Genomic DNA, 14,997 nt, shown 5'->3' with positions numbered 1-14,997 from the left:
TGTTGCAATAACTTGAGTGTTTGTGTGTGTGTGTGTATATATACAGCTATGGAAAAAATTAAGAGACCACTCCAAGTTCAGAAATCAATGTTAAGTTCTTAATTCTTAATTCTTAATTTTTTCCATAGCTGTATATATATATATATATATATATAAATTTTTACATTTTTAATCGAATTAATTACATGATGTGGCGATTAATTACTCTAGTTAATCACAAATTTATCGTACATCAAATTTGGCTGAGAAATTACCCCCAGAAGATAATTTAAAGTAATTGTGAAAACGCTTCAAATAAACATTACAAAAAGTAGATTCAGAAAGAAATATTTTATTTGATTCATTTATTTTGGACCATGAGGTTGATTAAATAATGACTGGATTTTAATTTTGGGATAATAAAGGATTAGGATATCAGATTTTTTTTTTTTTTTTTTTTTATCAATATGGAAATATGAAACTGAAAGTAAACATATGGTCAACTGATGTTGTATACATCATTGATTTACTGAAGGCTACCAAGAAAGCTAGGTTACTATTATTAAATGAATTCACAATATGTGCACATTTGGGCGACGCATCACTCAGGCACAATAGCTGTATGACAGATGTATCACTTTTATTATGTTTTTCCTTTTTTATTCAAAATATTCACAATCTTTTAAACTACACTCTATCATGAACTATAGGCTATATAGGTGCTGAGAACCCACGGAAACACGAGATATTCTCCATTTATTTTAACCAATAAAAAACGACTGCAGCTTTCAGATGTGACATTCTTTTTAGTTTTATGGTTCACTTGAGGCAGTTATTATGGCATTTTTAACGACGCATGTTGAGTGCGCAATCTGCACATCAATGTAATGTGCAGCACGAATCTCTCCACAAAACTCGCATGCTCTCAAATATAGTGTCCTTGTGTCTACTCTGGCTCAGATATTATGTGTGCACACTCGGTTACGTGGGCACTTACCAGCATTTGAATGTGTTTTGTCGTTTATCATGTCAATTTATCTATAATGCGCGATGCACCAGCGTCAATGCCAGCCAAAGCGTGAAATTTAGCAGTGAATGTTCTGATCTTACCAGTGTTGTCTCGTGTGTGTGTGTGTGTGTATATATATATATATATATATATATATATATATACACACATTCTTAAATTGTCCTAATGCTTGTTGGATATTGTTAAATGTTGAATATTTACTGTATATATAAATTATGAATGTATATATATGTATGCATAGTATGTATACAAGATAGAAGAGTAAAAGTGGAATGTGGTGTGTAAATTCTGTGTATCAAGCTCTCTATGTAAGAATGACTCTCAGCGGACATTAATAGAAGCGCTGTGCACTACAGTAACAGGAAGATTCTCCAAATCAGACTATAAAAAGTGCAAACTCTGTGCAGATGCCAGCGCCCTTCTAAGGACATCATGTTATGTTTGATGATGCTCTCTCGGGGCTGTGCTCTCTGATGGTGTGCATCATGGTGTATGTGCGAGCATTGGCTCACAACACCATGAATCACTGATTCATGACAGGTCACCCTCTTGTGAGTGGGTGAGTCAGCATTTTTACCCCCTTTTTTCTGCTGTTTTGCTGCTTCACAGTCATTATAAAACTTTCAGATCCATCTGTGATGTCTGTACAGCTGCTGTTGCGATATTCTCAAGTAACTTTCGTGTTTCACATTAACAGGCTACTATACTGTCAAAAACTGTTAATTTTGTGAATGAATCTTTATTTTAACACTCTTTTATCTCATTTAGTCACAGTAAGTTCATTCTGTACTTCTCTAAATTGCCACGTTTCTCAACCCTGCTGAAAAATGCAGCATGAATTCCATGTTGGTCCAGGGTGGTTTATGCTGGTTAGAGCTGCTATAGTGCTGGTCTAGTTGGTCATGCTGTTCTCAAGCAAAACTGAGCTGGTGTAGTTGGTCCAGCTCTCCCGCCTCCTATGCTTGTGACTAGCATAGAAATCATATCTTATGCTGGATTTTTCAGCAGGGAATTGTATTGGTTTTATTGACTTAGTAGACACGTTCTTTGTGGCTGATATGAATGCACGTCCTTTTTCAGATCCTCCCGCGGTGGAGCCGGTGTATACAGAGATCCGGCAGGGTCTAGGCCGGCCATTCTCACTGAGCTGCAGGGTCTTACGTGCCCATCCCTCAAGAGTACTGACGTACGAATGGAAACTGGGCACCAGACTGCTAACAACAGGCAAGTTCGATACTCGGGACGAGACGGAATACCACGTAAGGGCACTCAACCGCGAGGGCTATGGTGCATACACTTGTGACATCACCAACGAAGCAGGGGCTGGCCGATGTACTTTCCTTGTCACAGGTAACACAATTAAAATACATGTGCAATTTAAAAGGATGCATTTGCAGTATAATTGTGTATATTTAAAGCTGCAGTCCGCGATTTTTCCTCTTTGTCGCCATCTCTTGTTTGAAACCTGCAATTGCAGTCATATGCGGAACAGTTATCTGTACGTGCGTTGTGCCTCGGCACAGCTCGTCAGCATGGATGAACCTAATGCTTGCTGTCAGTCACCGCACCGGTGTGGATACTGTACTTCAGAATCACAGATTCTACGTCTTGAAAGTATGACCAATATAAGAATTTTCACTGGAAAATATCATCTGAACAAGTAAGTAACATCTCTACCAATTTTGTTCTGACCAACTGAGGAAAAAAGCATTAGGCCTACAATAAATTGCGCTGCCAATGATGATTAAATCTAACGATCGCTTAGCACGGATCATGCTAAATCGTGCAAATTATTATTACTGTTATACTTTGTTCTCAAATCGTTAATCGTTCCTCGCACAGAGGAACTGCTGCATGCTCAAATTTCCCGCGGAAATCCACCATGTCACATGTCATTATTATAAAACATTATTACAAGCTTACCATTGTGAATCGAGCTAAGATAATGAGATAGTTTTGAACACTGGCTGGCTATGTACTTGCTCAAAAATTGATTTTGGATCATTTTTTACCAAAAAAAGTTACGGACTGCAGCTTTAAGAAGATAGCACATAGGGGGAAGGATGAATCAGTGACTCTTTCCACTGGTTACATTGTAACGCCTGTAGCTGGCAACAAGCAAGTCTTGTCTCAGTCTTTATGAGTGAGTCATTAAAAGACTCAACCAGTTTGATTCATTCATGAATGTAACAAATGACTCTCTTTAAAAGTGAATCAGTGAATTGTTCAAAAACTGATTTAATTGGGTACAAAACAAGATAACTGTCTTTATGAGTAACTTCTAATGATTCATTCAGGAATGAGCTCTCCAGTACTATGTGTTGCTCAGAAGCTCGCAATGGTTCTGCTTTGGCTTTGTTTATGATTGTTTTAATTGGCGGAACAAAACTAGACAAAATAACTAGTAAAAATATTGTAACTAGCAATATTATGTTTGAAATGTAAGTTACTCAATGTTAACTTCTTTCATCTGTCCCAGATGATGTACAATAAATACACTAGGCATGTATACTATGTATTATATACCCTACTGTCTAGAGTTTAGAAAAGATTATTTTGTCAACCAGCATTGGAGCCTGATAGCCCTTCCCTTCCTCAATGTAATTAATGCTGCGACCATCGAATGCTTGAAGTGTCCATCATTCCTCACTTTAATTTTCTTGTTAAACAAGTTTATCATCTGGGTTTTTGAAGTGCACTTTTACTTGTTGGAATTTTCAGTGTGAACACACTGCTTTCACTATTTATACTACAAAATGGAAGAGTGCATAAGTACAGTATGTGAATTGGGATGCACCTCTTGATTATCGAAATGCCACGCTCAATATTGGGCTAAATATTAGCATGGCTGTGATATTCAGAGCAAGCAACAGCAATTTTGCTCACGTGCTTGTTTCTTAATTGTACATTTTGGTTCTTTGTTGGGTCACCATGCAATCTCAAATCTATCTCCTTATGCAAAACCTGTCAAGAATCACCAGTTTACGATACTTTGGTGCCTGATTAAAATCTGTTCCTGATAGGCAAGAGAAACTCATAACAGATTTTTGTGCTACATTTTTTTACTGTGCATTAAGCAGTTATTAATAACACGCTAATCTCAACTACAAGCACTTAACAACAGAATATATTAAACTGTGCAGATACATTACTAGCATTATGTGCTTCACTAGCAATTCAAAAGCAGAACTTGCTTTTACTTCGAGATTCAAAACCCCAAATCTAGGACTTGCCGTATATCTGTTTTGGCACCGATAAATCCAGTCTACCATGTCACCTGGAACATTTGGTTCAAATGGTGGAGCAGTTTCTCTTTGATTTCGTGCCACCACATAAGTAGCCTGATCTCATGCCTGCTACTGCACCAGACGCTTGTGTTTAGAAATGGGAACTGCTAGCTCGTGTTTTTGCCCTCCCTGCTGTTGAATATTCATGGATGAAATCCCAGCTGGTTGATGAGGCATCCTGGACCAGAGGAGGATGTGGGAGAGAGAGATGAGCTACCTGCTTTCTGATGCATAGGTTATTCTTGGAGATGTTCACCCCTAATCATTTAATTTGCATTGACAATTTCCTGCTCTGTTCAGCAGGCATAAAAGAGGATTATATCACTCATATCCACTCTCCTTGTATCCGCATCTCTCTCTCTCGTTCTCTCTCTCCTCCGTGCACTTCTGTAGGACATGCTGAAGGCCATTATTTTGCACAAACCATGCATCTGTGATGAGCCTCTGCTCTCTGTGATGCTGGAACATGCTGCACTAGCTTGAAGCTCTCATTTATCGTTGTCATCATATGGGTTTTTATATGTATGGGTGTTAAAAGAGCACAAGCCAGAAAATCCCATGTTTTATTGGAGGTTAAGCTCCTGTAATGTTGTATTGCGAAGCGAACATGGCGAATTCAAGCAAATGAAGACAAAGGCACAGAACAACAGCCAATGTCACATGGCCACAGGGTTTTGTGTGACACTTGTGTGAACAAATGGCCAATGCATCAAGTTGACATTTCTCTTTGTCAGAGCAATGTGCACAACTGTTCGAAGATTAAAAAAAAGCTTGAGTTTTCTCAGTCTCAGCATTCATTTTAAATGTACGCAGTGCTGGGCAAACTCAACAGGGGTTACCAATTAATACAGCAGAAAGTTCAGAAAGTTGAGAGAAGGCCCTGCAGGACCATCATGCACCTATTTTCTGAAAGGGCACCAGTGTTGTACTGGCTCACTTATGCCCAAGGCGAAATAAGACGTGACCAAGGAAAGAAACACTTTTTAACAATAAGTTTTATTTTAAGTATGAAATGTTTTAAAGGGATAGTTCACCCAAAAATGAAAATTTTATGTTTACCTGCTTACCCCCAGTGCATCCAAGATGTAGGTGACTTTGTTTATTCAGTAAAACACAAATGATGATTTTTAACTCCAACCGTTGCTGTCTGTCAGTCAAATAATCCGAGTGGATGGGAACTTCTACTATAAGACTAAATAAAACTTGCATAGACAAGTCCAAATTAAACCCTGCGGATCGTGATGACACATTGATGTCCTAAGACACGAAACGATCGGTTTGTGTGATAAACCGAACAGTATTTATATCATTTTTTTAACTCTAAAACACCACTATGTCCAACCGCGTTCAGCATTCGCTTAGTGAGGTCTGATCGCACTCTGACAGCGGCAGTGATGTCTAGCACTCATTGAAGTCTATGCGCGAGACATCACTGCCGCTGTCAGAACGCGATCAGACCTTACTAACGAGTGCTGAACGCAGTTGGACAGTGGTGTTTTAGTGTTAAAAAATGATAGAAATACTGTTCGGTTTCTCGCACAAACCGATCGTTTCGTGTCTTAGGACATCATTGTGTCGTCACGATCCGCAGGGTTTAATTTGGACTTGTCTATGCAAGTTTTATTTAGTCTTAGTCTCTCACATGAGTTGACCTGGGTTCAAATCCCAACCTAATGTTCACATTACCGAATGTGAATGTTTCTGCATCTGTTTGCACTATCAACATTTTTTCACAATGTCTTTACATCATTGTAACTGCAGTAATACAGTTTTTAAAAGAAGTCTCTTTTGCTCACCAAAGCTGGAACAATTTGATAAAAAATACAGTAAAAAAGTATAATATTATAAACTATTATCACAATTTTCATTTCTTGTTATTGTCAATGTTGAAAACAGTTGTGCCGCTTAAGATTTTAGTGCCAACCATGATAAATATTATCTGGATTCTTTGATTAATAGAAGTTAAAACTAACTTTCGTAACTTCATGAATGTCGTTCTTGTCACTTTTTGATCAATTAAATGCATCCTTACTGAATAAAAGTATTAATTGCTTTAAAGAAAAAAAACTTTTGAATGGTAGTCTACCGTTTTATTACATAAAAACAAGGGTTGTCAAGAGATTCAAATATTCTTATTAATTTATGATTAATTGAACATTTTCATAGTAGTTAAAGTGTTAACACATACAGTTCCTTTTTAAGATAAGACAAAATGTGTAAATCCAGAATAAACATTCATCAAAATGATTTTATGAATTAATTATGTTAAAATAAATAATTGATTGAATACACTTTATTGATTTAATCTCACTGGGTACATTTGCATTGGCTGATGCGTATTTGTTTCGCTCTCTATGTGTGAATAAAACACAGGATTTGCAGAAGATTTATTTCACTTTTTGCAACACAATAGGTGTTAAAGAGCCATAATACATCATTTCTTTAATAATGTCTTTATTCCAAGCTAAACTGCAACTGAACTTGTTAGTTTAACGCTGACTATATGTAAAAAGTGTGACAGTATTTGTCAAAGATAAAAAAAAAATCTTTTTTGGAAGCTGCATTCAAAATTCACCTGGCTCAAAAATCCAAGTTGGTTTGCTTCAGGGTGCCTGAGCTGTGGGGATAGTAGTCTAGTGGTTGATGGGTTAGTAAGTACTCCCCACTGGTTGATAGCTGCACACTGCTGGGGAGTTAAATATAAAGTATTCATGTGCTGAGATTTAGTATGAGCACAGGTTCTTTGTCATGACAGTGCTGAACACCAGGAACCAACTTCAATTACACAACTATTCTCACCCCAGAGGTCTCCTGCTTGGTCTTTGTAGCTCAGTCCTACATGATAGCGTCTATATACACAGGAAAACACACATATATCAAGAAGTAGTGGTGGTTAGTGTTCGCTTTAAGAAGAATTGAGTATAATCACTGTAACCCAGTGAATGTGTAAATTTCATTTCTTCGGATTTCCACGGCTCTTATTCGTTGCATACTGATGTACCTTGAGACTAGGTGAATTCAGAATTGTGGTATTCATCCAGCCCTGAATCTAATGGTTCAAAGGTTTGCACTTTTTAACACTCTGGAGTCTGGCAGCTGATCCATCCAGTACTTTCTGATTTAAGAGCCATGTGTTTATGATGCTCCTGCTTTTTCTCTCCACCTTCACTCAAGCATTGATTCCCAGAGGAGTCAAATTTATCCCTAAGCCTTAAGCAGAGTAAACTCCATGGACCCATTAGCATTGGCTCTAGATTTTTCCCTCTTAATAAGCTGGGGATAAAATAAGTGCTGGTGACAGGCCTTATCCCTGACCTGCAGACATCAGCAAACCTTTTCTCGCTCTTCTCACTATAACCCTCCAAGGTGTTTCTACCGGCTTGGTCATTCAAAATTTCTCTATCGAGAGATGGACTTTTTGGATAGAGTGGCCTGTCCGACAGAAAGAAGCAGCTGTGGAACTGTGGAAAATATTTACTGTTTTATTCTGCTTTCTAAAATCTATCTTGATTCATTTTTAATAATTTCTTTTGGTTTTAGTAAAGTGACAATATAAAAGCTAATTATCTTAATGATATAATTCTCCAGGATTCAGACACAAGACCTTTTTACCACTCAACCACATTAATGTCTTTGTTTGTTTGTTTGTTTGTTTTAGCTTTTTGTTTATTTAATTGTGCTGTCTTAGCAATGTACTGTAAAAACAGCTATTTTAGACAAAATAGAGTTTCTTTTCATTTTGTGAGCGTAAAGAATTTGTTGTCTGCAAATAATATATTTGTTCTTTTTTACTTTGATTCTGCAAGTGTTTTTTAGCTTGGCGAGAAACAGACAGGCCTTGATGCAAAACAGTTTTTTCTTTCTCGTTTTCATATATTTTTTCATTGCTTGTCAGCTTTCAGCAGATAGAGAGATGAGCTCTCCTAATGGTTTTGCTTTGTGTCTGTCTCCTTTGAACCTCTGATGGAGAACAGTTCTCTTTTTTTACTCATTTTCCACCAGTAATGGTTTGTAAACGCATTCACAATATCCTCTATCATCACTTCAGTGCGGCAGACGTTTGACCTGCCGGTCTAAACAGCAGACTATATGTTTTTTAATGATCTCTAAATATACATATACATACAGCATAATAGCAGTGAGACACTTTTCCATTATTTTTAGAGGAATTATCAAGTTTATTTAGCTTCACTGAGACAGGCTTACCTTATCAAACAAATCCCTTTAGTTTACTTTTTGTTCAAATGACTTGATCTGACATATCATCCCTAAATGGAGAATATTTGTGATAATGGCCAGAGGGAATGAGGAATCTAGCACGTTTGGATCTGCAACTTATAGCCAACACAAGCCATGGAAATCTGTCTAAATTGTTTAGTCAAGATTACAGGATTGTATATGAATTATCAATTAAGACACAACAAATTTCTCAGTCTTAGATTTGGCCTTGAAATGTGGCTTTGAATTTACACTAATAAGCCAATGTGTATTTTCAGGTAAAGCCTATCCACCTGAGTTCTACTATGACACCTACAGCGCTCTGTGGCAGAACAAACCACGTGTCTACGGCTTCAAACTCCAGTGGACTCAAATGAATCCCAATGCGGTCGACCGTATCATGGCTTATCGACTTGGTATCAAGCAGGTGAGTGTGTCTGAACACTTAAAGATGACGTTAAGTAGTTACTTAGAAAGAAGTTTTTATCAGTGGTATTTTTTAGAATTCATACCAGATGTATGATAGATATGTGGGAAATGTGTAAGGGTGAATAAATGTCCAAATTTTGTTTTGTTGAACTTTTTTAATTACATTAAAAGTTAATTCATTAATAATAATTATATTAAATTGTAAATAAATTAAAAACATGTTCATTTTATCAGTCATTGTATGTATGAATTGCATTTTAAGGTCTTTAGTTATATTTCTTGAAAACGTTAATAGATAGGACAAAAAAGACCATCATTTAATGTTCTGTTACCCAGAATGCTTAGTTCTATTTTTAAAAGCCACATTCGATGCAAATTAAATGCACCTTCTTGTCTGTGAAAAAATGTGAGAGAAAGGCTGTGCTCATGGCAATATATATGCTCATGGCAATTGACTTTTCAAATCTCTATTGTCTTTATATAGCATCCATGCTAATGGTGCATTTGGCATGTGTGTCGAATGTTGTGCACGATTGCTTATGAAGGCAGTGCTAAATTAATACCGAATTTGAACAAGTTTAGTTGTCAACATCCTACCCATATAGGATAAGTCAAGGAACATTATTAAGATTCATGGGACACATTTATGGTTACTGTTGACGTAGTTCACGTCAGTGTAACAGATACGTTCTGTTTATCGAGTGGGGCTAATATTTGTCCAAGAGCTTTAGCACTCTCCGATGCGCTGTACTGTTCTGCCTCGGTGCGTGTGGTCATGCAGAGCAGTGTGGTTGTCAATTACAAGTCATCATCACACTGTTCTGTCACCCTCTCCTTCACACTTCCTCTGCTCAGCTGGAATGGCAGCGTCCACGGCCATTTATAATGACATCATGTGGGGTGATTTATTCCTTGTCAGATTCGCCTTTGCTAGTGGCTGCCTACTGGTGCTCAAAGTCAATGCAAAGTACACGTAGCACGTTTTGCCATGCCATGTTGCTTTTGCCGTATCCTTTCCTTTCCTTACGTTTCGTTTTGTTTCTATCTCCCTTTCATTCTCTCAGGCTTTTAGCAGGTTCCATCAAGGTCTCTGCTTTGCTTGTGTTTTGGGATTGCATTATTAGTAATGTTTACTAGTCTTAGCATTCTGCTTTTAATGCTCAAGGGATTGTTGAGCTTGAGATGAATTTTATGCTTGCACATGAGCAATATTGTTTTCCAGGCAGTTGATGCAAGAGTCCATATAACAGCAAACGAATGATGAACCTTCGCTCATCATTTACTCATTCTAATGTTGTTGCCAACCAGTATACTGTTTTTTGTTTGTTTGTATGTTTTCCAGGAACACAAAAAGTGCAATGTTTGAAGAATTGTTACACAGCTCTTGTAGACAATAAAAGACAATAAAAAAAATCCATACAACTCATGCATTATATTCTATGGGTTTAGTATGATATAAATAAGAAAATAAGGAAATCATTTAGATTTTTGGTTGAACTTTACTCTCTAAAATTGTATTTATTTAAATGTAGAACAATTTCAAAAGTTTGGGATTGGTAAGATTTTTTAAAAAATCGTTTTGTTAGACGTCTCTTACAAGACTGCATTTATTTGATCAAGTAATATTGTGAATATATTTAAATGCAATTTATTCCTGTGATGGCAAAGCTGAATTTTTAGGGGCCCTTAATCCAGTCTTTAGTCTGGAGTAATAACTGCTGAAAATTCAAATTTGCATCACAGAAATAAAGGATATTTTAATGTATATTAAAATAGAAAACCATTATTTTAAATTGTAATAAAATTTCACAATATTACTGTTTTTTTCTGTATTTTTGATCAAATGTGCATGGTATGGAGGAATGCACAGTGCATGCAGGGTGTGTGGCCTCAGTATCCCTGAAGTAAGTAGTGTGCTGTGTGAATGTGATTGAGGAATGTGCAGGGTAAAAATTTAACTGAAATTGCATTAAATCTGTTTGTTTTAACCAAGATTACGCTGCAAGATGTTTTTTTTTTTTTTTTCCAACTACATTTAAGTTCCCTATTATCGTCATAACCTGCAATTTTGCAAATTCCTTGTTTATTCTCATTAATTCACGTTAATTCCCATATATTCCCGTTAATTCCCATGGAAAGTTTCCAGCCTTGAAAATTCCCCGGAATTTTGCAACCCTAGTCCCCAGAGATGTTGCTTCTGGGATGCGTGCATTTCATTTCCCGTACGCGCATATGAACGTATGTTCACACGGATATGGTTATCTTTTCCGAGCTGCAGTTTATAAACACCGTTGCCCTTTGCCATCATAATAAATAGCTATATTTCACTCTCACTTTTGTAAGGCACAAAGTCACAGAACACAGCCCTGGCAAATAAGCAAGGCACAGACAGACCAAGAGATGCACTTGCTAGCTAGGTCAGCAAGACAGACAGACTAGAAATAGATGAACATCAACTTAACTTTACTGTTATTTGCTGACATTAAACTTGGAGAGGAGAAAACACTAGTTTACCTGATTGCTGTTCCCGCAATTCACTCTCATGGTGTTTTTTTTTTTTTTTTTTTCCTCTATCTCTCTTTTCTCTTTTCGTGAACAGAAGGATAATTCCGCTTCATAATCTCATCAGAAGTTGTAAACATTGACACGCGCTTTGACATGAGGGGGAGGCAGGGCCTTGCGTAATTTGTGGGGCCCTATGCAACTTGCATAGTGATCGTAGAGGTTTTTGAACAATGTTTTATCAATGTAAGGCTGAACACCATTACTGACAATGGTCATTTTGGCTGCGTGAGATTCTCCAGCTGTGTTGAGCAATCGAACCACGAGTTGTTAAATCTCCACCTCTTCTGGAAAGAGGGCAGGGAGCAGCAGCTCATTTGGATTTAAAGGGACACACACAAAAACAGTGTGTTTTTGCTCACACCCAAATAGGGGCGAATTTGACAAGTTATAATAAACGATCTGTGGGGTATTTTGAACTAAAATTTCAGACACATTCTGGGGACACCAGAGACTTATGTTACATATTGTGAAAAGGGGCATAATAGGGTCCCCTTTAAATCATTTTTCTTTGCCTCTTCTGGAAAGGGGGCTGAGAGCAGCAGCTCATTTGCATTTAAAGGGACACACACAAAAACAGCAAATTTTTTGCTCACACCCAAATAGGGGAAATTTGACAAGTTATAATAAATGATGTGGGGTATTTTGAGCTAAAACTTCACAGACACATTCTGGGGACACCAGAGACTTATATTACATTTTTTGAAAAGGGGCATTTTTGTCTTCACTAGCTAATTTTAAAAGGTCCTACAGTGTGACAAATTACTTTTTAAAAGTACAAATCTCTCAATTTATATGAGGTCATAAACTGTATATAATAATTATAAAAAAATCTACAAAATGGTGTTTAAAGTGTTTGTAGATGCATTTTAGCATGTCTCACACCACAGTATGCCATCTGCATGTGTCCTCTGGAGTGTAATGATCTAGTGGATGGACTGAAGAATCAGAAAATAATAAAAATCCATGCCTCCCATAATGGCCCATGTAATGTAGCTGCTGATTTCCTCCATTAGATTTGCTAATAAATTATTTAATGCATGTAGCAAAAACTTTTTTCAAAAGATGATCATCACAGGCTTGAAAAGAAAAGATTCTATCCATTTGAGTTCAGATGATGTTTATTTCCCAGCATCTGTCACATTTTATATTTACCTTCATCAGCAGAAAGCATTTAATTCATTAACTCTAAAAGAGAAATAAATGCATGCATGTCATTTGCACTATAGAGAGGACACCTTGTACTATCCTTGATGACTTCCTAACTGAAAGCACACCTGGCACTGCAAAGAGAAAGAGAGAGAGTCAAAAACAAGAGAAGGGGCAGAAAACTAATTAACAGCTGTGTCCGGTGGGATGAAGCTGCTGTAATAAGATAAGCTTTACAGGAGAAATCAAGGATGGGACCCCAACGAACAGAGGTTAGCTGTGTGAAGCGATTGCGGGGGCATCCGTTCTATGCTTTTGTGTGTGTCTGTGTGTACATGTGGGTGTGGAGCTGTGTGCTTGTGCCTGCAGTGGGTGGTGATTGACTCATCTGTTCTGATCATGATGGAGGAGTCTGGCCTCTTCGTTAATTTCTTATATTCTCCCTCTACACGGCCTCTGCGCATCCTTTTTTGTTCACCAACTGTTGTTCTGCAGTTTATTTGTTCTGTTTAACATGCCGCTTTTCCCCTACGTGCTCATCCATCATGTTGTCTCGCCTGGTCACCTGTCGACGTGAGCCCCTCGCAACGCTCTGTGGGCTCTTCTCTCGCTTTGGCTAGTGACATTTCCAGGACGCGACGGGCATGGGAAGTCTTAGCCTGACAATCCTAAACGAGAGGGTTTGGAGTGCTTGCAAGCTAATGGAGACACTGCCAGCCAAGCATATTAGGCAGCGCTTCAGTGCCTAACCCTGGGACGGGCAATTTCACTGCGGGGGTCTGGCGTGTTTATAGATCCCCTAGGAATGAGATTGCTTACCCTTGCTTTTTATAGCCTTCATGTACTATATTAACACTCTTTGAGGCTGTGAACATGCACATAAATTTGATGATTTTGAATATCTTTTTTTTATGTAATTTCTAGTAAAAAATAATGTTGAGTAGTGTCACCTCTGATAAAGATTCTTCAATATATGTTGTTTAACACAAGGCCTGATGTATAACAAGCTTTCAGACTGATTGCTTGTTATTTCCTTTTGTTCTGTTCGCAATCCTAGTGGAGAAACATGTATTCCCAATGAAAAAGATTCAATAAGAATCAAAGCAGTGGTTCTGTTTAAACTTGGTATAAAATGTTCCATTACGGGTGATTCGATCACAAAGTGTAGTAAAATACATCTTCTGTGATCACCAAGCGGCAAACCCCACCAGTTTCTCTTGAAGCCAGTACGGAAGTGACTTAAACTGCAATTCACTGACTGGCCGCTAGGGACAGGCTCCAAAAGAGAGCAGAATCTCATTGAGCCCCATGTTAAAATGCCCAACTTTACAGCAGAAAAAAACACATTTACAGCCTGGATCAAATTGTGGTTTTGGTCTATATAGCTAATTTTGCCCTTCATGACAACTCTGAGGGGGGTGAATTTTTTTTATAACTAATAATTTCTTGAGGAACAATGATGAAGAGCAGATCATTCAGAAGAAGTTGACAGTATATCAATATTTCATGGATTTAACACTTTTGTGGACAAAAAGAGCCGTTGTTTGTTTTTCAATGGTCCCATGGACATTTTACCCAAGTGCGACGGATTGGATTCATCTCGCGATTGCTATTTCATTACAAAGGTATGAAGTCCCGTTTTGATTTTGCATGTTGTCATTTGCACACCCGACGCAAATTACAATATTACTGTTGCTGGAGCATTTATATCGTAAAAAAAGATGGCGTAGATTGACAGTAAACCTGCATTCCTAATCAAACCTTATATTAGTACAGTAGCATGTGTAAACAAGGTTATGGGTTTCTGTTGTTACTTTAGTTTTTTTTTTTATCTTTTCAATGTAGCTGGGGCCCTGTTTACACCTGGTATTAAGATGTGTTTTCGATGTGTCAATCGAATCACAAGTGGACGATGCTAAATACAGATGTAAACACGGTCTTAAATGTTTGGAGCTTGTCCACTTTTGACCACTTCCAGAGGTAGTCAAAAACGCATTCGACCGAATTGCTTTCATAGTGTAGACCAGAGGTCTTCAGCCATGCTCCTGGGGACCCACTGTCCTGCAGAATTTAGCTCCAACCCACCTGAACCAGCTAATCAAGCTCTTCTGGATTGCTTGAAAATCACAGGCAGGTGTGCTGAAGCAGGTTGGAAATAAATTTTGCAGGACAGTGGGTCCCCAGGAGCAGGGTTGAAGACCTCTGGTGTAGACGCTCATGTGGTCGAATGTGTTCGAACAGCAACAAAAGGCAGTCTACCCTCCGCCTAATGGCTTAATGCATAAACAACATAGGAAGCACACTAGCCAGACGGGATTTATACTTTGTCGGCTGAAGACCCAA

The 14,997-nt window shown here is 37.8% G+C and overlaps 1 protein-coding gene across 1 annotated transcript in view; it reads left to right on the top strand.

Annotated features, from left to right (window-relative positions):
• The window catches only part of mdga2a (MAM domain containing glycosylphosphatidylinositol anchor 2a), a 113,157-nt gene that overhangs the window by 59,215 nt on the left and 38,945 nt on the right, over positions 1 to 14,997 (top strand). The window contains exons 7-8 of the mRNA XM_048190263.1: positions 2,090 to 2,359; positions 8,793 to 8,941. Coding sequence (XP_048046220.1) covers positions 2,090 to 2,359; positions 8,793 to 8,941 — 419 coding nt within the window. The remainder of the gene's footprint in view (positions 1 to 2,089; positions 2,360 to 8,792; positions 8,942 to 14,997) is intronic.

This window comes from Megalobrama amblycephala, linkage group LG5, assembly GCF_018812025.1.
Source record: "Megalobrama amblycephala isolate DHTTF-2021 linkage group LG5, ASM1881202v1, whole genome shotgun sequence".
NCBI classification, from domain to species: Eukaryota; Metazoa; Chordata; class Actinopteri; order Cypriniformes; family Xenocyprididae; genus Megalobrama; species Megalobrama amblycephala.
Note: the sequence above shows the minus strand (reverse complement) of the source record. Positions and strands in the feature narration are given on the sequence as shown.